Source organism: Rhea americana, unplaced genomic scaffold (assembly GCF_003343005.1).
Source record: "Rhea americana isolate MKP2758 unplaced genomic scaffold, rheAme1 scaffold_7, whole genome shotgun sequence".
Taxonomy (NCBI): Eukaryota; Metazoa; Chordata; class Aves; order Rheiformes; family Rheidae; genus Rhea; species Rhea americana.
The window spans coordinates 7,902,953-7,928,907 of record NW_028186867.1 but is presented as its reverse complement, the minus strand read 5'-3'; the positions used below and the strand labels follow the sequence as shown (position 1 = coordinate 7,928,907).

The 25,955-nt window shown below is 38.9% G+C and overlaps 1 protein-coding gene and 1 non-coding gene across 2 annotated transcripts in view; both read right to left on the bottom strand.

Moving 5' to 3' along the window:
* Positions 1–11,511: 11,511 nt before the first annotated feature.
* SLC9A7 (solute carrier family 9 member A7) overlaps positions 11,512–25,955 on the bottom strand; it is an 82,958-nt gene continuing 68,514 nt past the window's right edge. The window contains exons 15-17 of the mRNA XM_085321600.1: positions 23,085–23,167; positions 18,509–18,614; positions 11,512–13,446 (exon numbers count right to left, since the gene is read on the bottom strand). Coding sequence (XP_085177726.1) covers positions 13,198–13,446; positions 18,509–18,614; positions 23,085–23,167 — 438 coding nt within the window. The 3' untranslated portion in view covers positions 11,512–13,197. The remainder of the gene's footprint in view (positions 13,447–18,508; positions 18,615–23,084; positions 23,168–25,955) is intronic.
* On the bottom strand, positions 14,570–14,755 carry LOC146586309 (U2 spliceosomal RNA). The gene has a single exon (XR_014897831.1). It is a non-coding gene; the product is annotated as a U2 spliceosomal RNA (small nuclear RNA).

The window sequence follows — 25,955 nt, the reverse complement described above, 5'->3', positions numbered from 1 at the left end:
TGCAGGGTTTTGTCACTGCCCTACCCATGAAATTTGTTAATTCCAGATTTAGTGTGTGTGTGTGTGTGTGTGTGTGTGTGTGTGTGGTTTTTTTTCTTTTTAACAGCTAAGGCAAACACTATCCCAAGAAGTTGGTAATTTTTCTTTAAAGAATTTGAACATTTGTCAAAAATAACATTAAACAGTAAAACAGCTGTGGTACTAGAAACATCTTCAGGTTTGTACACAACTTGTCTGTAATGCTCCAACTGCAGCTAATACAGACCAGTTTGAGGTAGTTAAAAGTTTTAGAATAACTGGTAAAGAGTAAATTAGGTTGATTGCTGTAACCAAGTGCCTTCCTACTTGTGCAGTGTTACTCCTCCAGCTAAGCTTTGAATTTCTACATGAAAAATTCCACAACCATCTTTCCACATTCTGTTGGATAAGGGCCCAGAATGTACCACTTCCCTTCTCGAAGTGTTTTTCTTACTGCTGCCTTTGCCTCACACAGCTATGGCATCTTGGTTGAAGCTTGCAGCTGATAGCTTTAAGTAGCCTTAGGGGAGTTTTGTCTACAGCAAATTTCTAGCAAAGAGAAAAAAAAAACTATGGGCATAGTTCAGTGGTATTTCTTCCCCCCTTCCCCTACCACAGGAAAAAAAATCCAGGGCAAAAAACATGTTTTATCCTGTTGGTTTTTTTACAGTAGAGTTCTGCTACTACGCTTGTCACTCACTTGGGAGGTGAAATCTCTGTCATGAGCTTGCAGGGGTATAGGTTAGTAATCAGCCGCAGTGTCACTGACCCAGGAGCAGTTTGTGTAAATATGCTTGTGATTTCCTCCCCTTAGCTGCTTTAARTTGCTGAACATGACTGTTTATGTGGGGCCTAAATGTGAATTCCAACTGTTCCAACTGTTGGTTGAAAAGGTTGACCARAAAGGGCAGTATAGTTTAAGTCCTRTTCTTCATATAATCAGCGAGGCCCTTTGTCTTTACGAATAATAACATAACTGTTATTACTAATTGCTGTCAGAAGGGCTGAATATTGCCCATACCCTTCTACAGTACTTTCCACGTTCATCACTTTCTTTGTATGAAACTGCAGAATTTTGAAAGATGCTGCCAGAGTATCCAAAGATACARTGGGTCAAGGAGTTTTCCTCCAAAGCCCAGGAGCAAAACTAACCCTAAAACTCTGAAAAGACCATCTGGGTTCAGTAGGGGAGAATTTGACTGGAAGCAGAAGTTCGTAGCAGCATGTGCACAACAGGGTACAGCAGTATTCACAACTCAGGATAATGACAAAACCATTTCTGTGCAGCGAGAAGAGTGTACGGTGGAAGAAGCAGGGTATGACTGAGTGCATAGACAAGCTGAGAACCCCTTTTTAGCGTGAAGACTAAAAACATCATTGGAAAGACTATTTTGGAGTTTCTATATGATAGCTGGAGARTTTAAAATTTTAAAATTTCACATCCTAGACCAAGTTTCCACCTGTAGCTGGAGCATCTATTTTTTAACCCATCATTTTCCAAATGAAGTATGCTCTTTTTTTTTTTAAGAAAGATAGTTGTAGTCTTATCTCAGCTTATGCTTTCATTTTTTCAGAATGTATGTAAGCATTTACTATTTAAATACTATTTCTTGTCCCATAACAAGAAAGCAGACTTGTTTTAATAGAGACGGATTTGATAATTTTATTATTCAAATGGCTCAGAACACTTAAACAGTGTATTTGGGAAAAGTCACAGTTTAAAGCATTATACTACACAAATCTGAGTGAGAGCTAGAATTTTACACTTTTCTTAAAAAAAACCTTCTGTTCCTAGCTTCAAAAAACACACATCGCTTATGTTACTTCAAGTGCATTGTAAAAACCACTTTGTCTTGGAGGGTGGATTAATCTAGCAGGAATAAACTGTTGTTACTTAGCAGTCCACTCTTGATTAGGGAAAACAGGAGGTAAATGATTCACAAAATACACTTTCTTTGAAATATTGAATTCAGAGCCTAACACACCTATGATATCTTGCAGAAGCTACATTATTTGATTAAACATTTAAACATCCTTTATTGATTATATTAAAGAATACATAGAATGCCTGGAAAAAAGAAAGTCTAACGCTGTGCACAGAACTTCTGTAGCTTTCTGTTGTAGTTTAATTTGAATCAGCATTTCATACTATTATTTCTACTCCACCCTTGTTTGATGTAGTTCAAGTATTCAGCTGCTGTCAGCACACTGAAGTTTATTATCTGAGTACCCTCAAAAGTTCTTTTTTAGTCAGAGAGAACTTGAGAGAAGGAAGCTCCCAAATCTTTGAGGAAAACATATCACCAAAGCACAGCAGAAGGATGATTTATTTGAATGAAATATAAAATGTTGGTAGTAATGTTAAAAGCATCAATTCCTTGGCTTCCTGAACAACAGGGTACACTAGTTGTAGGCAGGAAGTAGCTGTAATTTTCTTAGGTCTTSTTTTTCCAAGATAACATTCAATAATATAATCAAAGTGCCTCTCTTTTCATTAATTAACAGTTTTGGACTGCATACGTTACCTGATTACAAGCTTTCAAGTAGTCTCACAAATGCTAAACCCTGCAAATACGGAAGCCCCAATACATTTCTTTCTTACTTTCAGGTTTACTGCAGAGCTTCCCTTCTTGCCCGCCGGCTCAGTTTCAGTGGAAGGGAGGGTTTTGCTCTCCCTCTGAACAGAGCGAGACCTGCAYGACTTTGTCAGCAGCCACCTGCTTTGCACAATGTGATAGTGAACTAGTAAGTAGAGTTTATGCTGCCAAATGTAGAGCACCTGTGCACTTCAGCCAAACTGTGCATCCGTACAACTACTTCCTTCTGAAACTTTTTCAAGTCACTTTAAACCTCATTTGTTAACCAAAGTGGACAAGAACAGTCAAARCGCAGGAACTCTGATGGCTAGAAACACTGCTTCCAGCTACCCTTTCCTTCAGGAAACGAGGCACCAAAGATAGCATAAAAGAGGTTTCATCACCTTTGACTGGAACTGTAATATTACCTGCTTSAATTTGCAGACTCTGGTTCATACTACTTTCAAAACTGCCAAAGTGATTCACTTCATGCAAAGTACAGGAGAACCCTCAGATTGTGTCAGTGGGGAAGAGGAAGACTTACCTCTGCTAAAAGCAGGGTCACATTGGCCACTACAGTATCGGGATTCTGTTAGCAGAAGCCTTGCCAATGATTCGGTAAAGCTAAATCCATCATCTCTTCCACTATCCAGAAGTATGTATTTCTTAAGTGGTCTCATGGCAAAAACTGAAGATATGAGGAAAACTATTATCTGGAGTTGTGGGTTCCAGTTTCCATTAAGCTGAAAAGTAATACCAGAACTAACTGGTCACTACAGTAGCAAAAAATAACCAGTTGGCCTGAAACAAGTGTGATTTTGCTGTAAAATGCATAATCAGGGAAAATAAGTGTTAAGCAGTATCATATTCCATAGGATTCACTTCAGTCATCTCACCAAACAGTGCTGAATGAGCAGCTTTTGTCCCGGCTCTTGACTTAGGCTAGTAGTACGTGTTTTGGGAAGAGTAAAACCAATAGGTTACATGGTTGCCCTTCCCCCAGCTTTTCAGTTGCTCAGGGACTGCCTAAGGCAGAGGCTGCATTCAGGTTGTGTTTAACAGCTATCAGTGCACTTGGACTTTCAGAAATGCTGAATTTTGAACCAGCTGATGCACTTTTGAACGCACAGCCTGTGACAGCAATGTAGTTTGAGTAGCTTAGAAATGTTGTCTTTGCTTTTGAACTGCTGGTTACACATTTGCTTTAGTAAGGAGTGAATCATCATTCCCTGATGCCCTTTGCTATACCTTTGTAGTTTTACAAAACTGTAGCAGTTCTTCCTTTGCCATCTCTTTTACCAAACTGAAAAAAAATCAGGTATTTACTCAGCACATGGGAATTGCGCCATCTTTCTCATTACCTTTTTGTTCTGCTCTGTGCCCTTTTAGTTTATATCCTTTCAAAGATGACCTACATGGGATGTAGGGACATGTGGTGGACTTACATAGCAGCATAAGGTTTTCAACTTTGACTTACATTCCATTCCCCAACATTGTTTCTTTTTTTAGCCATTCCTGGTATTTTCTGGAACCTAATCAATGATTTCAAGCTCCTTCTTAAAGAGAAACAACTATTAAGGGGCCATTGCATATGCATAGTTTAGGGTGCTTTTCACTAAGCACTACTACACATTTTTCAGTCAACGTTAGGTTTCATATAATAATATGAATAACTGAAACTCCCACACACTTTTCATCTTTCTGCTCACTGCCTTCTCCAGATCCAGCAGCACAAACCTCTAGATGACATTGCTAGCAACTTCTTTCCACTGTGAAAACTGTTAAAAAGCTAAAAACCAGAATCAAGAATAAATGGTCAGTTATTAATCCAAATGAATTTGCTCTCCTAAAGCAACTAAGATAGCATGAGCTAGGAGTACTTGGGAAACAACTTTTCAAATAGTTTATTGGAAAACCAAGTTTACTATCAAGATCTCCTTTGTCTGCATGGTCATTCACATTCACCAAGAGCTTAGATTTACAAGTTATAACTCCCCTCTGTCACAGCCCAGTTGACATAGATCTACATTTTATACCTGAATATAATAGTTTTTCCCTATTTGCCTGGTACAGATGTGATAAATGTATTTGTAGCTGTTAGGATTTGTAAGAGCTTATAGTTATAGCTCGCAGCCCTTTCTAAAATAAAAGGATATCAGAACAATTGTTGGGTCCTCCCATGTGGGAATCATGTTAATCCCATTTTAAGGACAGGAATCCAAATTCTGTACTGTGAGAACATACATACCTAAGTTGCTAGTTTTGCCTTGAGGACAGACCTGCTGTTATCAGCCCTTCTCATGTCTGAGTGGAAATACTGTGATACACAATTTAAATGCATGTGTGTCACGCCACWGTAAGTTTTACACTATTACTAATCAAATAAGAAGAGATTATACATTTCTGACTTCAATACAGATGACAAATGTGATGATTGTGTTATTTGTTCTTTAAGTTCAGCTAACAAGATTACTCCGTGCAAAACAGTGAACTGTTAAAAAGGTTAGCAGCACTAGGCCTGCTTCTCAATGACTGCAAGGTCTGTGCAAAGTAAGTGAATATTACATAAGAATTGTAAAGACAAAGTACTTCACTGACCTGAATAGGTATCTTTATGGTCATACCTTACCGGAAACATTTTGTTAATGGAGCAGAAGCTCCACAAAGCACTAGGATTTCCTATCTTTAGAAAGGAACGAGTGGATGATGCCTCAATCAGCATGTTCAAGCCTGAAATTACAGCCATATCTGTCCACACAATTGAATGTTCATTAAGTAGGTACACAGAGCAGGGGCAGAAAGCCCAGGTGTTTCCATTCCCGTCCCCCTTCTTCACTACTAATGTCCCTAGAACATGCAGAGAGCTTTCACAAATTTTGATTTCTCTCTTTTTCCCATCCGTTTCCTTGGTTAAACAATAATCCATTGCTATTTAATGTCATTAAAGTACTGAGCTTGTAGACTAGAGATTCATAACACYTGAATTTTCTAACTGCACTAATAACCTAAAATGAAAAAAAAACAAAAACTCTGAAGCTGCCAAGTTATTGTCCTTCCTATATTCTCACAGCTTAAACCACAGGTATCAGAAAGATTGTTGCCGTGTTGTCAGCACCATGAAGATAATGTTTCACTAGCGAGACTCTCACATTCCAGTTTTACTGAATTGCTGCTTACTGTAATTACTTCAGCATTGGGAGGGGTTGGGGGAGGGAAGGGGAGGAAAGAAAGCAGCAACACCAAATTTCTCCTACACAMCAGGCAAACACCAAATTTGGACCGTTCTGAGATGGTTTACATTTTCCCTGCTCCACTGAAGGGTCATGTCCCTTTCTGCACTTCTGATAGGCCAAACTAAAATCAGACTAAAACTCACCTTAAATGACCCCTTGTGCCGGAAGCTGGGATTTCACAATGATTATGACTAATATATCTTACGATCTAGAAAAATGTCTTCTGGTATTCTGCTTTCTGGTATTACATCATGTCAATATTAAAACATTCAGTCATGCAATTTAGGACGGAATTTTAAAATCAGGCAGTAGATGATAGTCTCCCTGCCTTTGCAATAACACTTYACTAGTTCAAAATAAATCCAGTTTATTTTTCATAGCCTAAAGTATTTTAACATTGCAGCAAAAACCCTTTAAAGGTAAGCATTCAGTTTCTCTGAGTCGGCTTTTTTTTTTTCCTCCCAATAATCATATCAAAGTGAACAGCAAGTATAGTATTTCAAATTATTTCTATCTAATTAGCTGAGTATGCATCAGGTAGCGCTCTAGCATTGTTCTGACATTGTGCTCAGGCATAAAGATGATGAAGTCTGATTATTCTGCCTCCCCTCCCCTTCTTCCTTAAACACATACCAAATGTATTTATATAGGATGCTTTCAAGCTATCAAAGGTTAAAAAAAATGCAAGAAACTGGGGGCTAAAAAATTAATTAAAAAGCATTAATTAATTAAAAAAAAATAATCAAAAAGCATTTTCCTCAGTACAAGAGGAAAATGGAGAGAGTCCARCGTAGGGCTACAAAGATGATGACAGGGCTGGAACATCTGCCCTATGAGGAACGGCTGYRAGAGCTGGGCCTGTTTAGCCTGGGGAAGAGAAGACTGAGGGGGGATCTGATCAATGWGTATAARTAYCTGAAGGGAGGRTGTCAAGGGGAYGGGGACAAACTCTTTTCAGTTGTCCCATGTGACAGGACAAGAGGCAATGGGCAGAAGTTGAAGCACAGGAAGTTCCGCCTGACYGTGAGGGGGAATTTCTTCCCTGTGAGAGTGACGGAGCACTGGAACAGGTTGTCCAGAGTGGTAGTGGAGTCTCCTTCTCTGGAGATATTCAAAACCTGCCTGGATGCAACCCTGTCTGCCATGCTCTAGGTGACCCTGCTGAGCCGGGGGGTTGGACTAGATGATCTCCAGAGGTCCCTTCCAACCTTACTGATTCTATGATTATGTCAAGGAAAGAACTAGCCCAAACTTCTAAATTCCCCCAGAATGAAGACTGATACTTATTTACATGCACCAATATAAATTTTTGCATCCTGGCTCTGTGCTAACAGTATGTGAGCCTGGGAGAGGCACCAGCTTTACTTGTGCCCATATAGCTAGGTATTCACAAGGACAGAGCTTCTCTCCCTCCCTGCTGACCCTTCTCCATGCCACCAAGGTCCCTGATGTAGACAGTGTGGGCAGGACAGAAAATCCTTTATTCTAATATAAATAATGAGTTGTATCTCTACAATAAGGATTCACATAGTATAATTACACATCCCTCAATCAGTTGCAGTCTATAGATAAAATTTCAAACTCAGTGGTATTTTGAAAGTCCACAAGTCCATGCTGAGCACTGTACAATAGATCATGATTAAGAAAGTAGCATAAGATTATGGTGTATTGCAAAAAGCATCCAAACTGCATGGGTCATTTTATTTTCTGAAAAAATGTGAACTGATTCTGGCATTTAATCACTTTGTTGAACACAACTAAATTCCACAGCAAATGCTTGCATAAATCAAAGTACCAAATTAACAAATGGAATTTCATTTGTCTGTACAGAGTTTCAAATGATCACCCTATATTTACATTAATGTGAATTTGTGTGTATGCATATGTTGAAATACACTTCAGTATTTGCCAGACTACTGTTACCCTAGAACTATATTCAAATAGACAAAAGGCTTTTTTTTTGATTCAAGAAAGCGTAGTAGTAGAGTGAGATTATTTTTTAAAAAGTTGTTCAAAGTCACTTTCCATGCTCAGGACTATTGTTTCCCTGTTAAAGCCTTCCATTTTGTCATGAAATTGAGATGGGGGAAAGTTCAAATTACTTTTGCAATATCCATTAACCTTATTTTAGGAAAAGGTGTGCAGAAGTTCACAGAATTTCTCAGAGTTTAAAGACTGCAAGATTAAGAGTAGCATAGTTGTTTACAATGCTGTTCTCACAGTAAAGCTGCCTGTTTAAGCCATTTCCTGGCTCTGTAATTCACTACTTCCTCCAAACTTTCCTCCTCCTTCACTTCGCAGGCGTATTTCTACTGGAACTTTATTTTTCAGAAGGGCACTCCCAAAATTTCCAGGCCAAGAGGCATCCGTGGTTTCTCACTGTGCAGTGAGAAACTCTCCTCCCCAAATTTAAGACAGGCCCTCCTACTACACAGCAAATAGGGTTTGCATAAGCTCCATCTTACAAGGAAAATCTTTTTTGACATATTTTTCTCTTAGGAGCATGTTCAAGCTCTGCCTTACTTTGCAGGAGATCTGCTCTGTCTTACTCTGTGACTCTTAATTGCGACCAAGATTGTATATAGCCAGTTTGGGTATATGCTACMTTCTTTCCTGATGGATATTCTGGGTCTCCTGGTGAAGGTTTATCCTCCCTTGCTTGCAAGTTACAGTGTATCTTGAGCTCACTATTTTGGAGAGGAATACTCCCTGCTGATGCATCTGTAAGTGCTCTAGTTGCTCCCTGCAAAGGTTATCCCCTAACTCCTATCTTAAAGAAAAGCACATGAAGTTAAAACAGAAGAGTACTCGAATTCCATTCCCACACTCATGCGAAAGCAGAGACCGTGTCTGCCAAGACTGAGGTCAAACATGTTATTCCTGTGAACTACTTCAAACAGCTAAAAGAAACACTGAATCATACTTTGAAAGGCATGTGAAGGATATTACAGGCCAGTGTTTCACCCTTCAGAATTAAAGAAATCTCTGTCTGAAGAGAGACTGCAGTTCAAATTAAGTTAAAATTATACAGAAAGAACAAGCTTTCAACTCTTGGGTACAAATAGTCTCTCTGATTAGACTCTCTGACAGTTAAAAATCACAGGATAAACTGCTTGTGCTCTCTGTTAACGTTACTAGGCAGTTTCCTACAATGAGGCATTCCCACAGCCTTGTGTAAAAGCAATAGCTATCATTTTAGTATTAACCATCAATATGCATTTGCCTCAGATCAGTTCTTTGGAAGATCAGCCAACAAACTTTAGATTTTTTTTTTTCCATTTAAATTTCTGCAATCCTTTTTCAAAAGGGAATTCCTTCAGATTCAAAAAAAAAAAAAAAGTAATATTGTTGGCACTTTCAGAGGCCAAAAGCTCGTATCTTTGAAACAGTGCCACGTTAGGTCAGGTATTAGGTCTTTGATGCTTCACTCTTGCTCAGTCTCTGTATTTTTCCAAAGATAGCTAATATGGTTCCCTGCGTTAACAAGAGTCAGATGTCTCTGCACAGCACTGCAACACATAGCATAAGCACGCTTGTCAATGTGCCTCCTTTCTGGTAACTTGATGCTTTGAGATCAGAATATTCAGAGCTACTGCTGGAGTCAGTGGAAGCTGGGCTCTGAGCCCCTCTCATGCACAGCACCCCCAAAATCCAGCGTTACGCCTGTGGTTATAATGAGACTGCGCTTCTTGATAGTAGCGGAATCCTGTAATAGCTATTCAGCATTCACTGATAAAGGTTGGTATTAAAGGCCCACAATCCTGCAGAAGTTAAGAGATTCAGCTGTCACAGTACTGCACAGAAGTTGTGCAGTATTGCCCAGGTGACTCCAAACATGCTCATTTCTTACTCTCAAAAGATAACTAGCATACAAAGCACAAGAAGCCAAGGTTTTCCAGATAATTCTCACATCCTTTCAAATTCTTTAAATATTTCTAATTTTCTCCCAAAACATTGGAGATGAATACATAGCAAGGTTTAGGTAAGTTTTTTGTTCTGTTTAAATATAATGTTTGCATTGCTTGTGTACTGCTGCAGCCTTTAACACTCACAATTAAATTAGAGAGATTTGTTTGTATTTGGGATTTCAAGCATCTGCAAAAGTCTTGCTTCACTGTCACTATTAGCTTCTATRAGGTACTGAAAGATGACTAGAAACTTCATTCGGCCAATCTCCAGACACAGGTGTTACTCTTCATTAAATAAACACATTCCTTGGCCACTTCAGATGCAGTTTTTCAGCAGTAAATTCATGAAATAATAAGCAAAAAACTGTATGACTCAGTCCCACATACAGGGGACAGCCATGTAAGCTGTAAAAACCTAGCCTAATACAGCAGTATTTTTTTTCAGCTAAGACACATCTTAAAACTTTTCTTTTTCATTTCAAAGGAATACTTACATTTATTATTTCTTTGCTGCTCTTTTCAAATTTAAGCTGTGTTTTCTATGCAGAAACTCCAAGATAGAAGAGCTATATGGTTAGGTTAAGTTCCAGCTCATCATCACAGGATCTTAGTGGAAAGGAATTAAAACTATTAAACTATTCTTTGAAACTGATATATGCAAAGAGGGGTCTATCGGAGAGCACGAGTCACTGGATTTACACAGTGTTTTAGTACAGATTTTTTTTCTTCCTTTTTTCAGTAAAGAAGTCCCTCAGGAAATTTGTATAAGGATCACTATCAATAAGACGACAGCTATTTTTTACCTTTAGTTCACAGTAAGTCAAATTTTGCAAGATTTAAAATGAAAATAGATTAAAAAATGAATCAAATTCATTGTTTTAAAGTATGAATGAAAATGATGCTTGTGTTTATGCGCCTCTCCTCAGACTGTTGGACAAGCATCACAAGTAATTTTTGAATATGAAGTTAGAATATTACATTCTTCACCTCTCACCAATGGTTGACATCAACTTTAGCTGCTCTTTCACAACCCCATTCTGGTCTTACTAGTGAACTCCAATCAATCTTACATCCCTGCTACAGGAATTATGAACATGGAGAAGCATCTGTACTGAGATGGTTTATGATGCTACCAAAAGGCTTAGTCTTCCTGAGGAAACTAATGAAACAATTTCTGCTTCCAAGACACTTCTTTCAAAGAAGAGACAGATCTCCAGTTATGTAGAAGGCTGTTTTGCTGCCAAAGCCATTTGCTAAGTTTCAGCCTCAACTTGCATATGAAGATTTGTCTCACTGCATTAAGTCCACTTATCTTGGACAAATTCCACTGTTTCAAACCAAAAAAAAGATGGTTTGTATGACTCAGCTAGTAACTCAGATTCATTGTTGAAGAAGTCCTAAGTCCTCAGTCAGTGTGCACAGCAATGGGTTCCAAAGAGTTAGAATTGTCCAAAACCAATGCATTTGTTTTCTTAATTTAGGAGGAAGCTATTTTTTCAACTGCCAACACTTAAAAAAGAAAAAAAAAGAAAAAAAAAGGTCAAGCCTTGGTAACAGTATAAACAGTGTGTGCATCAGTGCTATCTGCTTTGCCATTCTTGGAACAGAAAAGAAAAACAGAGGAGAACAGAAAAAGAGTTGTTCTGTTCTGGGATTTTCATGAGTGTTTGTTACTCTTTACCATTTGAGAACAGAGATCAGACCAGATTACTCCTCCTTTTTTTCGCCCCCCCTCCCAAAAAAAAAAAAAAAAAAAAAAAAAAAACATGCTTCTAATCTCTTGTTGTCTCTTTATAGGTTAGACAGTCATTACAGATCAGTATCCTTTTCAAACATTACCTTGGAGGGACAGACAAGGAGGTAGATCACTGTCATTAGAAAATACATTTGAAAGAAAGCAAACTCGACAATATGACAGCAATGTTTCTCTGCAGCAGTAAGTTGTGATACTCAAGTTATCCCATTATTACATTTAATAGTTAAGGAGAAACAGTGGATATTTACTCACACACAATTTTATGAGAGAAACAACTGAAATGGCAGCAAGAAAAACACKCTTTTTTGACAAACTGATATTACATTACATTAGTGGGCCACAAAACTATTAAAAAAACATTGAGACATGAGAATGAAACCACATTTTAGCATGCTTTAAATAGCTGAACTGCTATTCAAAGCGTAACAGTTTTCAGCTATTGGCAAAGACAATGATATCTCCTGATTTGGAAATTAGAAAGCATTTAGCAGTAAGTTAAAGCTCGCCTACATTTAAATGGGCTAAATACTAGGCAAAGATATTTTTCTTTTCACATTTGAGATGATACTACATTTTGTCACTTTTGCAGCTTAAATATTCTTGTGCAGTGCCCCACTGAAGTTTCACATCTACTCTGCAAAAGAGGACAAGAATAAACACCTTTCTTTTAGAATAATCACAAATGGTAAAGTCAGTAGTATTTGTTTGTCCTTTTAATTAAATGTTTTCTGTTTATCACACAAAAACTGTAAGCAGAGTCTATGTATTGTTCTGAGAAATATGAAACCTTATGGTTTCATGCAAGTTCAATACTGTTTTGTTTTTAATAATTATCATCAGCTGTTTTCTCCCAAGTCCAAGACAAGTTTCCAGCTGTCTCCATCTGATTTTAACAGCCTTAGGGAAGAGAAAGTTTTGCCTCTTTATTTCTACCCAAAACAGCCTGGCTGCACGCTTGTGTCAGGTCAGGTAAGAATTAGACCACAAGAAGTTGGATGCTTTTCCTTTGAGGCACTACAAGTTAGGCTAATAGTAATAGTCACATTGTCCAAAGTTAAAGGGACAAACAGCTCTCATTGCCTTCCTGTTTGAACACATGGCTAGTGAAGAAATCTATTTTCCCTTTTTTTCCCTGAAATACATTAAGGGTAGCTTGCAGTAACAGATTCCCCACAGTGTCACATTCATGCCTCTGTAGTCCTAAAGCATACTGTCCCATTTTATGTCTAGTTTCCTCAGGCTCACTAGAGAAATTAACAGTGCATCTCTCCACACTCAGATAATACGCACACATCCCTTTTTATCTCATAATAATCATCTTGTTTATATTTCTTCTCCCGCATTCCCAAGCTAAACCAAGACAAGCTCAGTTCTGTGACAGGGTTTTCACATACCTCCTCCCAGAGAGAGTTGCTGCTGCAGCTGAACAAGACAATTGCAGCATACTACGTGTACTTAGATTCGGTATGTGGCTTGAGAGGGGAATGACCAGATTCCACATTTGTCTATTTTCAAGACATTTAGAAAACCCCACTGTCAACGTCTTGATTAAAAAAACAGGTCAAGTTTGACATCTTCAGACCATAATAGAACCACTTAAACGTGTTAACTTGTTTAAATAAACATCCCCACCTCAAGTGACACAGTGGCCTGCAGTCTTCCTTGATCCATCCACAGAGCAAGAGTTGTTTTTACTGAGTCAGTAATCATGCATTGTCTTCCAGAGGAAACACTAGCCGGGTGCCCCTGCTTGTAACTTCATGATCTGCTGCTCCCAAATCACGTTCCAGCGCTTCCTCTGAACTACTTTTTGTTCTCCTGCCATCAAGGCTAGTGGTAGCTGTATGGGGGCCAGAAGAACCATTAGCAGTTATTGTTGTATCACCGTATGTCACGGTAAGGTCGCCGTCATTCAGAATAAAATCAGAATCCTCTTCTCTAAGTTGTTCTTGATTCTGGAAAAAAGAAGAAAGAAATTGAGTACAGTGCATAACATTTGGTATTTGTCAAAAGGTAACTGAACAAAAAGATTTACCTGCATGTCAGTACAGAAGCAGCAGGGAGTTGAAACTAAGAACTTATAGATTATGAGACAGGTAACTAGGGAACTAATACCACTGGATGCTTAATGGAAATACAGGAGAGATGAGAAACATGCACCTTTTTTTTTTTTTTTTTTTTGAGAATTTAAAAGACAGTAGAGAAAAAAATACTTGAGCTCAAGCACAGTTATTTATCATTTTATCATTCCAGATAAAACCAAGTTTAATCTTTTACTAGTTAGACAAGTTCAGAAATAAGAACCATGCAAACTGATAAGTTATTAGGCCCAAATTATTTGCATTCAAGGCTTCCTCAAGAAATTATCATCATAAATCAAACACTTTTTTTAAAAAAAATATCTGTTCATTAAATTGAGAATTACCTGACCTAGTTCCTAGGCTCACTCCTAAGCCATGAAAGTAAAAGATTTATATAAGCAAATGCTTGCTTCATAGTTTTCTAACTAGTTCTGATACCTGCTTACTTTTCAAAATCCTTTTAGAAAGTGGCTCACAAACCTATGAATTTATTTTGGCAGAGATGAGATGAAATACGTTATCGAGGACTAGAAATCAGTGAAGTGTAACAAAACAAAGTTGTTTTTCTTGCATAGCACAAAACAATTGCAAGTCATAACACCAGGTTTCATTGCTGTTTAATGTGACTTTGGTAAAAGGCAAAACAACGGAACTGGTCATAAATGAGGCTTCTCACATGCAAAGAAAGTGTTGCTAATAATATAAGCTTGCTTTCTAACAAATGAAAGCAAGTATTTCCATGCAAATAGCTCCATACTGCCTGACAACTACTGAGATTTAAGTGTGTGTTGATGTTCTCCTTGGTAGGCTAAACACTGATCAGGCAACGCTCTCAAAACATGTCATTTCCTTCTGCTTTGGCAAATAAAGGAGGGAATAAGCTACATGTTATAGCACGCCTGAGATCAGCCTGGCTATGCTTTAACTGAGAAACAGTATCACAAGTTTCCTATCATGATGTTCTCCACCCTTGGAGCAGCACCAAGGAGGGGCAGGTGGGGGTCACAGTGCACTTGAAGACACTGTAGTACCAGGGCAATGTGTGGAGCTGCAGCAGCAAGCTCCTAAAGCATTTCCTGGCTCTACATTGCCATTTAACAACAAGTCCTTACAGGAAGAACCTATCAGATATGAATTTGGTAAGAACATGCACTCGAGTTTCTCCAAAAGCCTGAGAAGCAATGGCAAGCACAATACTGAGAGTAGAGGGCCACAGGCCTGATACTGTACAGTAATTCCTAACTCAGTCTTCTCTGTTTTGTCCCAGGCTATACTTCCATGTGCGTAAATGTGATCAGTTCCAGAGAAAACAGTGACCTTTCTCTCAAGCACTGCCTTGTATGAGCCAAGCTTCTTTTACTTATTTTACTTCTGAATAACACTATAAGCAGCAGGCAACTCATTTAATGTATTTCCCCAGAGCACATGCATTAACAATCCCATGTAGTATGYGGATTAAATGATATGTTTGCAAGCAAAGAGGATGCATGAATAAACCTCCTGTTCTTCATGCAGCATGAACAATTCTTTCAAGACAGACAGGAAATGTATCCAAGTAGATCCCTAGGGACTTGATTTTTTTCCAAGAATAACCCTAAACTGGCCTCTACAATTCCCTGCAATTCTGTAGGAGCAACAACTTCAATTCACTTAAGAAATACATGTCTGAACTTCACTAATTAAACTGACAAACTAGAATGGGTAAATACCAAAGCCCTACCACAAGCTGAACTCTGTTTTAACATGCTCACCATTGCCCATTCACCCTGATGGCCTTCACAGCAGTCAAAGTTGGGGTAACATTTGGTAGAGATGCCAGGTTCCTAAGAACTCACACTGAAAGATGTTAAAACTGTAAAAAGGCAAACAGTTTTTTTTCAACCCCTTAAAGTGTTGCAAGATGGCACACACACAAAACAGTAGGAGTCACCACTGAAACTGATACTGGCAAATCTTAGGACAGCATAAACATCATGTGACAAAACTTCTATCACAAAAACTTATACCCCCAAATAAGATCTTTAAGTAGCAGTATGCACGCAAGAATGTGTTACAACTTAGTTCTGGTGCTCTGCTTTATATTCTCTATTTCTCAGCCAAGTAAAAATTCATCAAGGAAAGTGCAGTTCCTTCTATAAAGCTAGAGCAACTAAGAAAAGGAGAGGGGGACCTTACTGAACAGTTTTCTTAACAATTTTGAGTGATGCTCTCTAAGACTTAGATGGACTGCAAATAGAAATTTCTTTCCTATGTTTGCATACTTAGGAAAACAATTCAGCTCCCCCTACCTTTACACCAAGTGTCACCCTGTGTATAGTGTGAAATCTAAACTGTTTTTTAAAAAGAGGGGAGCAGGAAAGGGGAAGAGCAGACACACAGAACACAACTGTGGAAAAAAAAAAAAAAAAAAAAAAAAAAAAAAAAAAAAAAAAAAAAAAAAAAAAAAAAAAAAAAAAAAAAAAAAAAAAAAAAAGACAAACCCCAAAAAGAACCACACCAAAATAAGGTGCTTCACCAGGAAGAGCAGGTGATAAACACATGCTTTTTCCAAATGGGAAAAATTGTTGGTGGAATTTAGAATTACTACAAATTTCAAAGCATGTATCAAAAGGGGGGAAAATGATTTACATTAATTGAGGATAAATTAGAAAGTCCTGTCAAATGCTCAAGTACTGAAAGCAGCACCAGGAAAGAAAACAGGAATGATGTTTTTAAAATAATCATTTTAAACTCTGCAGCTACAGCAGCCTTTCATACTTCTTAGTTCCAACTTGGATTCTATTTGAGTGCAATTTTCAGAATCACTTAACAGTGCTCCCAGGGGCACAGTGTTAAAGCAGTGGGAAAATCTCAGCAAGAAAGGGGCAAAAATAACCACTGTACCTCACCCCTGTATGCTGACTCAGAACCTTACATGTACACGATGTCACCATGTGAATTTAAGTTTAGATGACTACCTCATACTCAGGAGTTGGTTGTAGGTGGATTTTATAATAGTAGTAGTTGACTTCCAGACCTTAAGAAGTAGTAATAAAAGAAGTAATAAAACCAGAGAAAACAACAAAATAACTGAAAAGAACAAATAACAACATGGCCAGTAAGGCCATATACTCATATGCTTTCTTCTCCTACAGTATGTAAATGCAGTAACCACTCAGACATGTGTCTGAAGGAGATCCACATGATTTACTTCCTTCTGAAGCACATTTTCCTGTTATGCTACATTCTGCTGTCTTTTCTGATTCTTTTTTTTTAATTCAATGTCTTCAGTCTTTGATCCTTTCAGATGTACTATTCAGTTTTCCTGGAAATAACCTCACAAAAGCACAAGCAATTTCTGTCCCTAAAAAGATATGGCTCTTCCAATTGCTTTACCAGCACTGGACAGGAAGGCAAAAGGATTCTACAACTTTTAAATTTGTAATAAAATGGTACATTCACAGTGGCCAGCCATGCAAAGAAAGGCTAAGAATTGCAGAGTTGGGAAATATTGGAAAAAAACTAAAAAACAAACTAAAAGATAAAAACTCACCCACAAAAAAAATCCTCAAAATAATATTCTCCTAATTCTAATATAGCAATGCACCAAAATAGGAACAAGAGAATACAGTGTGAATATTCTATATTACATACCTTAAAAAATGTAAGATAATACAGCCTCACAAGAGTTTTTACTATAAGCAATGAATTATGCAGTGATGAGGTTAACACTCCAAAGGTAGTAGTGGTGGTGGTGGTGAATAAATTACATAATCAACCCAATTAAACAATACATTTTCAGATATGGTACTACCTAAGAATGAAGAGTACAGAGAAAAAAGCCCGACTGTGATAGCAAATAAAAAGCCAAGGCTTACACCTTCTTTCCAGTTACATCCTCATTATACATAACCATATAGGCAACACACAAGTAGGTTAATCAGTCTGATGGATGCCTTCCAGCCTAGTTCTATTTTAAGATCTCCAATGGTATTACAAAGATGAGAATAATGCCAATTTCTTGGATTAAGAATAGATAAATAAATATAAATAAATAAATAGTGAAAGTTTTCAAATTTCTTTGAAATTTTACTTTCAGGTAAAATTAACATTCTAATGATTTCAGAAAGAAATGTAAGCAAGTATTTCAAAGTTGCAGGTGGAACTTGTAACATTCTAGGAAAAGAGTAATAGAAGCCTAGTGCAAGAGTACTTGAACATAAAGATGTTATTATTTTGGAGAATGGGCAAGCTTGAGTGATCTCAAACAGCATTACATTTCTATTTATAAGTGGTTCATAAAAAGTTGTAAATTTACAAGTACCTTACAGGCAGGAATGACATTTGTCAGGATGCTGACAGAATAATATCCAGATGAAGCATTAACTATTGCAAGATATGGCTTTAAAGGCACCATACTGACCTGCTAGACTGAGACACGTAACTGATTAGCAGTTTCAGAAATGCAATATTAAATTTTGCTGTGGGAAAAGGGAAGTTCTACCAGATTTCCTTCTGGCACAGGTAAAAACATATCAGTGTCTTCTCCAAGGAAGCTAAATAGAACCACAGCAGTAACAGAAAAATCTTGTCCAAAATATTGCTAAACAGAATTGCTAAACCTTGCTAAAACAGGATAGAATACTTTGAAGTGATTCATTTAGAATTAGATTACTGATTAGGCCTGTAATTTTCCAGTATCCTTACATGCTATTATTTATGTACTATTTGAAAATTAACAGAACATCTTTGATTTCTACTAGCAGAAGCTGTTGCCTCAGGGAAGAGCATCTTAAATCTTTTCTGCCTTAGGACAAATTAGCACTTACAATATGAAAATTGTACAAATCCCAAAACAAAAACACTCCCCATAAAACCCCACTTGTTTTGTTGAAAGTTTAAAAAAGCAACAACAACAAAGACAAAAACCCCACAAGTATTTAGTCATTCTACTTACATCATAAACCTGAGGACTCGTCAGACAGCGAGCTATCAGACCACACCAGCTTGGTAAAGTTGTGGTTAGCGGAGGGCCACTGTGAGTGAGAATTGGCTTTAAATAACTTTTAGTAGTTAAGGAAAATAGATCGGGGCTTGAGAATCACTGTTTAAAACAAAGAGACAATTAAGCATAAATATAAATCTGTCTTTGAACTAGGTACGCTTCAAGAATTGTATTTAAACCAAATACTTTTGGAAAAAAAACTGTATTTGTGAAAGAGGAAGCATCTCCCCCCTCTGTATGCACTCCTCCCTTGATCCTGTTAAGGGCAGTTTCTTTATTTATATTTTCTGCAAGGGGAACTAGTTACCTCCCTTCTTAAAGGTTCATATAGCTTCAACATTTCATCTTCTGGGATCCCTGGGGCCAACAGGAACATGCAGAGATAGATATTCCTTAACATTAATAAATCTTAGGGTAGTTCTCTTCTGTAGATGGGAGCATGGTATTGAGATCCCAAGCTAGGAGTAACAAGATGGCATGACCATGTGGCTCAACACAGTAAAATAAAGAAATGCTCTCCATCCAAGGTCCTCAGAGCAGTACAGCCTCCTGAACTGGTCCACAATTAGCTGGGTCAGAGTCACACTGATGCAACCATAGATCTGTTCAGTCTGGACACAATCTAATGACCCTAACATAGGTGCTGTCAAAGAGGGATTATTCTCCTTCAAAATTTAAAGTGAGATTTAGAACGGCTTATTTTACACGCTAAGAAACGCAGCTAAGCCTTCAGGCATCAAAGCACCTAAGAAGTTACTGCAGTTACATTGGTAAGGCTCCATCTCTGTGGTGCAGATGCACATACTTTACAAAGCCACAAAAAGGGGATGGGAAAACTGATGTTCCCAGTTACTCATCACATACACTGTAGACAATAGTCAGCATTATTGCTAGGCTCCTCTCCATCATCTCTGAAAGGACATGGAGAACTGGACAGGTACCTGGGGACTGGAAGAAAGCCAATGTCAATCCAGTCTTCAAAAAGGGCAAGAAGAAGGACCCAGGAAATCACAGGCCAGTCAGCCTCACCTCCATCCCTGGAAAGGTGATGGAACAGCTCATCCTGGATGTCATCTCCAAGCATATGGAGGAAAAGAAGGTGGTCAGGACTAGTCAGCATGGATTCACCAAGGGGAAATCATGCTTAATCAATCTGAGAGCCTTCTGTGATGGAGTGACTGGCTGGATAGATGAGGGGAGAGCAATAGATGTTGCCTACCTCGACTTCAGCAAGGCTTTTGACATTGCCTCTCATAACATCCTCATAGGTAAGCTCAGGAAGTGAGGGCTAGATGAGTGGATGAGAACTGGCTGAAAGGCAGAGCTCAGAGGTTGTGATCAGTGGCATGGAGTTTAGCTGGAGGCCTGTAGCTAGTGGTGACTTCCAGGGTACTGGGTCCAGTCTTGTTCAACTTCTTCATCAGTGACCTGGATGAAGGGACAGAGTGCCTCCTCAGCAAATTTGCCAATGATACCAAGCTGGGAGGAGTGGCTGATATACCAGAGGGCTGTGCTGCCATTCAGAGAGACCTGGACAGGCTGGAGAGMTGRGMRGAGAGGAACCTCATGAGGTTCAACAAAGGCAAGTGCAGGGTCCTGCACCTGGGAAGAAATAACTCCATGCACCAGTACAAGCTGGGGGCTGACCTGCTGGAAAGCAGCTCTGCAGAGAAAGACCTGGGAGTGCTGGTGGACAAGTTGACCATGAGCCAGCAATATGGCCAAGAAGGCCAATGCTATCCTGGGGTGCATTGGGCAGAGTGTTGCCAGCGGGTGGAGGGAGGTGATCCGGCCCCTCTACTCAGCCCTGGGGAGGCCTCATCTTGAGTACTGTGTTCAGTTCTGGGCTCTCTGGTACAAGAGAGACATGGAGCTACTGGGGAGAGTCCAGCGTATGGCTACGAAGATGATCGGAGAACTGCAGCATCTCTTTTATGAGGAAAGGCTGCAAAAGCTGGGCCTATTTAGCCTGAAGAAGGTAAGACAGAGGGGATCGTGTCAGTGTCTACAAATACCTTAAGGGAAGGTGCCAAGAAAATGGGGCTGGACTCTTCAGCAGTGCCCAGCGACTGAACAAGAAACACTGGAAGTTCTGTCTGAATATAAGGAAGAAATTCTTCCCTATGAGAGTGACGGAGCACTGGACCAGGTTGCCCAGAGAGGTTGTGGAGTCCCCTTCACTGGAGATATTCAAGGCCCGCCTGGATGGAATCCTGTTCAACATGCTGTAGGTGACCCTGCTTGAGCAGGGAGGTTGGACTAGATGATCTCCAGAGGTCCCTTCCAACCTCAACCATTCTGTGATTCTGTGAAAATGTATAGTCAGAACCACATTACATGACATGGAATGAAACAGTCTTCCAGGTAATGCTAATCAGAATACATGGGAGGAGAGTCTTTATATCCCCTTCCACAGGTATGCCCCTAGATAAATACATGTTTGTCCATGCTAGTGCTCTAGGCAGATGACATGTCCCAGGAAATGCTCAGAAGTCAAAAAAAACCCACATCCCTGCCACATAGCAGCACACTGATCTTGACTGGCACATGAACAGTGCTAGGGAGAACACTGACTTCCAAATGTTGACTCTAATTGGGGCCACAGGGTTTTGTAGCTTTGATTTTAAAAAAAAAAAAAAATCAGTCTGATTATTTCAAATGGAAGCATGTATTACAGGTATTTTAATTACTCTTAGGCCTGTACACACAGATAGAATCAAGTCCACTTACAAAATAAAACACCATTCCCCTCATCCTAACTCAGTAGGTCAGAGTGTGAAAGGGAAAGAGGAAATTTTTTTAAAAAGGCACTGCACAGTTGTTTCCTCCCTTCCTCCCCCTTTAACAGTTTGGCTCCATTCAGTCCTGTAAAGAAAAACTCTGTCCCTTACGCTAACTCACCAGTCTACATGTTGCTCTGTGGCAGATGGGCAAGCAGCAGGTCAGTCAAAATGAAACAAATTCAAAGACATTTGATAATTCAGCAAAGCTGCCGTTTCCTTCATATTTAACACTGGTGGGGGAACCCAGGCAACAGCCCATGACATTAAATGAACTGTATGTTTCACAGTAGTGATGTTCCCAGTTACTCATCCACATACTCTGTGGACAATAGTCTGCGTTAGAGCACACTGGCAAATGCATCTTATTCATGTCTTTTTCAAGTTAAACTCTTGTGGAGAGTGAGGTTGGAACAATCTGTCTTTCTACACATGAACCATGTGAATGTGTCAGCAAAAATATTTTGAGATTATAATGTGGGTATAGAGGTGATAATTCTAAAGATAAGCCCTTATATGCAATTTAACCCCGCTGAAAAAGCATTTATCTGAATGCCTCCTTGCAATAGAAGGAGCAGAATTTTAATCCTATAAGATACAGTAAGACAACTCTGCCTCTCGATTTCAAGGCTTCCTTGGTACAAACTTCACAGGATGCTTCCTTAAAGCTTTTTAGTCACTACTGAAGCAGCAAGTGCACTATCAGACAGCCTCCTTTTAAATAAAGTTTTTGTGATACAGTGAATTAAGCTGTAATTTTCCCTTAGCATTTCCCCCCCTCACTGCACCTGCTGAGGACTGCAGTTGTGCTAGTGTCAGTTGAGAGTCAGCTATACCAGCTACTCCTGTTTTTACAAGGCACAACACCTTTGTAAAGGCAGGGAAGGGGATGGCTCAGCTTCCTTCTTAAAAAAGGCAGTTTGCCATAGCCCAGTACATCCCTGCTCCCCCAGAAATGGCTGAGAATCAAGTACTGAAACTTGTCTGAATTTCTGCAGTTTAAGTGACTTGCCCTGGTCACAAGATTAGATTTCTCCTTTTCGATTAAGTGAATGCAAACTGTTGAGAGGCACATGTGCAATACCTTGGTTAAAAATACACTAGAGCAGGAAAAAAGCAAACACACGACCCAGAGTTATACAAAAATTTCATAGAACCTTAAGTAAGGCTATCTAAATAACACAACAATAGCTTCAGAGAAGTTGTACAGCAGAATATATACACACACAAAGCACACTCAGCCTTAACACCTATAGGAAGTTCTGGATATACTGAAGGGATTGCACTGGACCACAGGTATGTTTTTAGTTTCAAAACTTCACATATCTTTAATGGAATCTTCCAAAGAGAGCTTCGTCACCAAAGCAGATAGCTCTTCAGAGCAAGGAGCTGTAGATTAGACATGCACAATGAACCTTGAAACTAGATGCTCTGAGCATCAGCAAAAATGAGAATTTAAAATACTTAACTGGCTATTGTCTCACTGTTTAACAAAAAACTTCAGTCTACAGAACTGTCTCCTGTTCTCTGGCAAATGTGACATACCATGCACCTTAAAGAAAGCAAAGATCTATCTTCTAAGTCTACAAGTTCAAGTTTCAGTTCTATGCCTTAAACCTGTCAGACAATACTTGATCTTTATCAGATTTGACTGTCTCAGGTGCCTAAGGCTGCACCTGGGTATGAGGCAATGAAAGAAACCTGAACATTTCATGTCTTTAAGCTAAGCTATGTTTTCAAAAGGATACTTATGGTCAAAGCTATACCATAGTCTGAAGAGCCAAGCACTTTCCTGCTTCGTCCTGTTCCTTCTTTCAGAATCTGGGCCATCCTAAAAATAAGACAAAAGTATATTCCATTATTCCAGGTAGAAAAATGAAACCATACATTCCAGTCATTCACACTGTAATGTCCTATCCAAAAAAGCCAAATCACTTCTGTACTGTACTTCAACTGCAGGAAAAAAAAGTTATTTATAGACATATCAAGAAGGTGAATTTCCCTAGAAAGATCAGAAGTGACTGTGGCAGAGAACAAGTAGCCCCTCTTCACCATCCTTAGGTTACCTTAAGGAGCCCCCTGCCACCAAGTTCCTTTCGGCATAACTATCACATAGTCACTACAGTAACAGCCATAGAAAGAAATCTAAAGCTGAGAAGTAACCCTCCTAGACGTTTCATCCCCAAAATAAATGAACTGGTTCCTATTCATTACTCCGTTGACTTCCTTAGCTGTAGGTCTATTTGATATTCTTTCCTTAAGCCTACTGATTCCTTGAAGGACATGCAAATTTATCATTCCTGTTAAGTATTTCATCAGGTTTGTGAGAGTTTAACACAGAGTAAATATGCTTAACAGGAAAAAAAAAAAATCACAGCTGAGAAAGGTTATGTAAGTTTAAGTGCTAGATCAAGCCACCTCTTAGAATTGCAAACAGTGTTAAATATAATCCTTTTAATAGCTATGCTGCAAGTCATCACACCAGCTGGTCTGCAGCTGCATTTGTTTTTACTTTTTGTTACTGTTTTATTTTTGGCTAAAGGCCAAAGTTAAACTCAGGAATAACAGATGAAGTGAGAACGCCTTGTATGAAATCATCTTCCAAACCGCTGTGAAAAAACAAAACAGAATTGCCCTGTGTACTTCTGATATGCAAAAAAAGCCATGATCCACTAGGAGTTAAAACTTAGTAAATATTCATTCCATCCCCCCAAATATATTTTCTCTAACTGTGACCTGCTGCTAATCTTGGCTTTGTGAAAGGGAGAAGAATCCACAGGGAATGGACTAATGTACTCCATTAGGAATGCAATACACAGCTAAAGAGGGAAACAAATGAGTAAGTGTTTACATGGGAAAGAGCAAACAAGCTATTTCTACTCAAATATTGAATGAAAACAAAAGATTCATGTTCTGTCTGTAGCTATTTCCTGTAAAAACCAATTCCTCAAATACTGACATGCTCAGTCTGAACTGGCCAAAGCCATCTTACCATGATACCATTTTCTAACTTGGGTTGTATGCCGTATCTGTGGCCTTTACTGGAGGAAGTGGCTAGCAGGAGTTTTGATGCCTGGCCTTCTGGTGGCTTCCAGACATGAAGCTAAGATAATCATTTTTGGTACTCAAATCCACCATTTCAGAACCTGTATTGTGTGCTGGACCAGACTTCTACAAAGCACTAGCTGTGAAGGAAAAAAAAAAGCGTGGGGGGGAATTTGGGGCACAACACTAGAGATCACTAATAAGAAAGCTGATCCCAAATACAAGTTTCACATGCATTTATCCTCTGGGTTCAAAACCATCTGTATTTCCTGCCATTCAATTTCATTTTCCTCTAACACCTTCTATGTAAGCAATCAGTTGTGCTACTGAACAATCATCAAACAGTACACTGCATCTGGGAGAGTGTGAGCTAATGTCTGGAGGACTGATGGAGATGTCCTTGTACAGAGAAAGCTCCCACTTGATCTCCATGAAATTCTTACCAAACCTTTCAATCCTTCTGTGAATTCACTGGATTTATAGATGAGGGAACCTGAAATTTATGGTACGAACAACATTCAGTAGTCGTTTGACAATGAACACGCGCGTAAACCAACTCACCATCTCCTTCCAGTGAAAACAAAGATGGAGGGAGAGAAACTTACCCCTGCATCTTTGTACCAGCCATGTCAGCATGACAACTGCTCTGCCTCTCTAATCACTTCCTACCAGCACAGCCTTCCTGCCATGCCCCTTCCTCAGATGATGTTCTAGGACAGGGATCTTTCCAGACTGGCTACAGAGGGAGCTCCGCACTTTACAGTTAAAGGGCATGCCTGAAGCAACAACACACTTGCTGATTTTACTGCTATAGTTGCCACAGGACACAGCATCAGGGACACTGAATCAGTAACATAACTCACAAAAGACAATACTCCCTCTACCCTCATCAACTATGTGGTAAAGCCAGTCCGAAAAAAAAAAAAATCTTAGGAGCTGAATTCAGTTCCCAGACTGACTGGGGATTTAGTTTAACAATAGCAAAATTAAGCAAAGGGTAGTGTTTTTTTGATTTGTTTGTTTTTTAATAGAACATAGAATACTGTTAAGGACATGGAGTTAAGGACACACAGGCACTCCACCATGATGGAAGAAAAAAGGCAATTCTTGGATTGTTACTGATGCCTAGAAAGCTGAACTAAAGACTCACAGCAACACCATACTAAAGATACATGATGATTTTCTGATTTTCCCTTTGCCTCAAAGATGGCAGGTAGTGAGACAAAATCCACTTGGGTTGTGATACAGTATACAGTAGCTGAAAACAGATTAGTGAACTTAATCTTTGGTTCTAATAAAGTCCAAAGGCCAGAACTTGGTCTCAATTATTGAACAGAAGCCAAGGGCATTATCTCTATGTGTCAGTCCTGGGGACATCCGCTTGCGCAGTAGAACAATAAAAGCAAGCACGTTGCAGCAGAGGAGAGAAGAAAGCACACTGTTAGAGTTACATTGTTAAGAGATTTGATAAGATTTTTAAGAGTATATTTTTAGATTTTTAGTTAGAATACACACACACACACTAATTTCAATGCAAGGTCTGGAGTGACATGCTGCACCATAACACCCAACAC